Source organism: Penaeus monodon, chromosome 19 (genome assembly GCF_015228065.2).
Source record: "Penaeus monodon isolate SGIC_2016 chromosome 19, NSTDA_Pmon_1, whole genome shotgun sequence".
Taxonomy (NCBI): domain Eukaryota; kingdom Metazoa; phylum Arthropoda; class Malacostraca; order Decapoda; family Penaeidae; genus Penaeus; species Penaeus monodon.
In genome coordinates, this window is record NC_051404.1 from 32,786,516 (window position 1) to 32,787,978 (window position 1,463).

General features: G+C 35.1%; 1 protein-coding gene across 1 annotated transcript in view; it reads left to right on the forward strand.

Moving 5' to 3' along the window:
• LOC119585184 (alpha-taxilin-like) overlaps positions 1-1,463 on the forward strand; it is a gene marked incomplete in the record, with an annotated part of 18,045 nt that overhangs the window by 16,136 nt on the left and 446 nt on the right. The window contains 2 exon segments of the mRNA XM_037933823.1: positions 250-457; positions 694-1,463. Coding sequence (XP_037789751.1) covers positions 250-457; positions 694-995 — 510 coding nt within the window.

The window sequence follows — 1,463 nt, forward strand, 5'->3', positions numbered from 1 at the left end:
CTAGAGGTTAAGAAAACAGAGCCACAGTGGATGTTATGCATGTACATACATTCGTGGCTTCAGCTGGCTCATAAAGGTTGTTTTATTTTACATCTGTAATTATTTCACTGGTCACAGATATTAAAACTAATAAGAAATAACAGTAATGTATATTTGGTAAACATAAAGGCAAAAAAAATATCTTTTTCTTATTTTTGTTTGTTTGTTTATGTTGGTTAGAGCTTTGTATTTATCATTCTTTTATTTCAGATGACAAAGAAAATTAAGAAACTAGAAAAGGAGACAAAGAGCTGGAAGGAACGCTGGGAAGGTGCCAACAAGGCCCTCTTGGATATGGTTGCAGAAAGGGCTGAATTTGAGAAGAAACTAGAAACTCAGACTAGACAGAACAACAAGCTACAAGGTCTTTGCCGGGCACTGCAGAAGGAAGTTACCGAGCTCAGAAGCAAAGAGAAAGGTAAAGTTTCTTTTTCGTGTTGTGTTCTCTTTTACTTTACCCAATACTACAGTATTTCCCTCTCAACCTCAGCCTTTTTCCAGCTCTAAGGTTATATCTCTCTCTTCCATTTTTCTGGATTTTCATGTAGTTTATTTTACCAGCAAACAGCATTAGTATGGTTTGTGCTATAACCAGTTAATGGAGTGAATTTTATGTTTCTTTGTGAGCTTACATACAATTCATTTTATTCCCAGGAACATCATCAGCCAAGGAGGATAACATGAGACTGGAAGAAAAGTTTGAGGAACTCAAAGTGGAAGCGACAGCTGAAACCAATGTTGAAGAAGCTGGCAAATCCACTGATGAAAATTCTTCATCTGATAAGCCAGTTGATGAAGCAGCTAATAAGCCAGTTGAGGAACCAGCTGATAAACCAGTTGAGGAACTAGCAGATAAGCCTGTTGTGGAACCAGCTGATAAACCCACAACAGAATCAGCTGAGAAGCCAGAAGCTGATAATGACCCTCTAGTATCCAACTTTGAGGATGTCGATTAAGAGTGCCTGTTTCAGATTACCCTCCAATCCCACCCATTACAAGCTATATAGGAAAACTTTATGAAATTTTATGCAGTTAAGTTTTATTTTGTAGCTAATACATCATACTTCTCTTGAAAGCCTTAAACAATTTTGCAATGTAGAAATAATTTTTACATGTTTTGTAATGATTCTTGAAGATAAACTATTTAGAACTGTTTTCTATTCCAGACATTATTTTTTAGGAAATTTTCTTAGTAAATAAACATGTATAGTCTTACTTTTCACTTCCTTACATCACAGAAGAGTGTGAACATTTTCTGTGGTATTTCATTTATAACTAGTCACTTTGAATCTTAGTTACTATTAAGATTCAACTTTTTTTTTTCTCTTCATAAAGAAATGTGCTGTTTGCTCTTCTTTCTCTGTAAGTTTGAGAATGGATTTAGGTTGTATGAGTAAATGCAGTGAAACCTTCAACTGACAGCA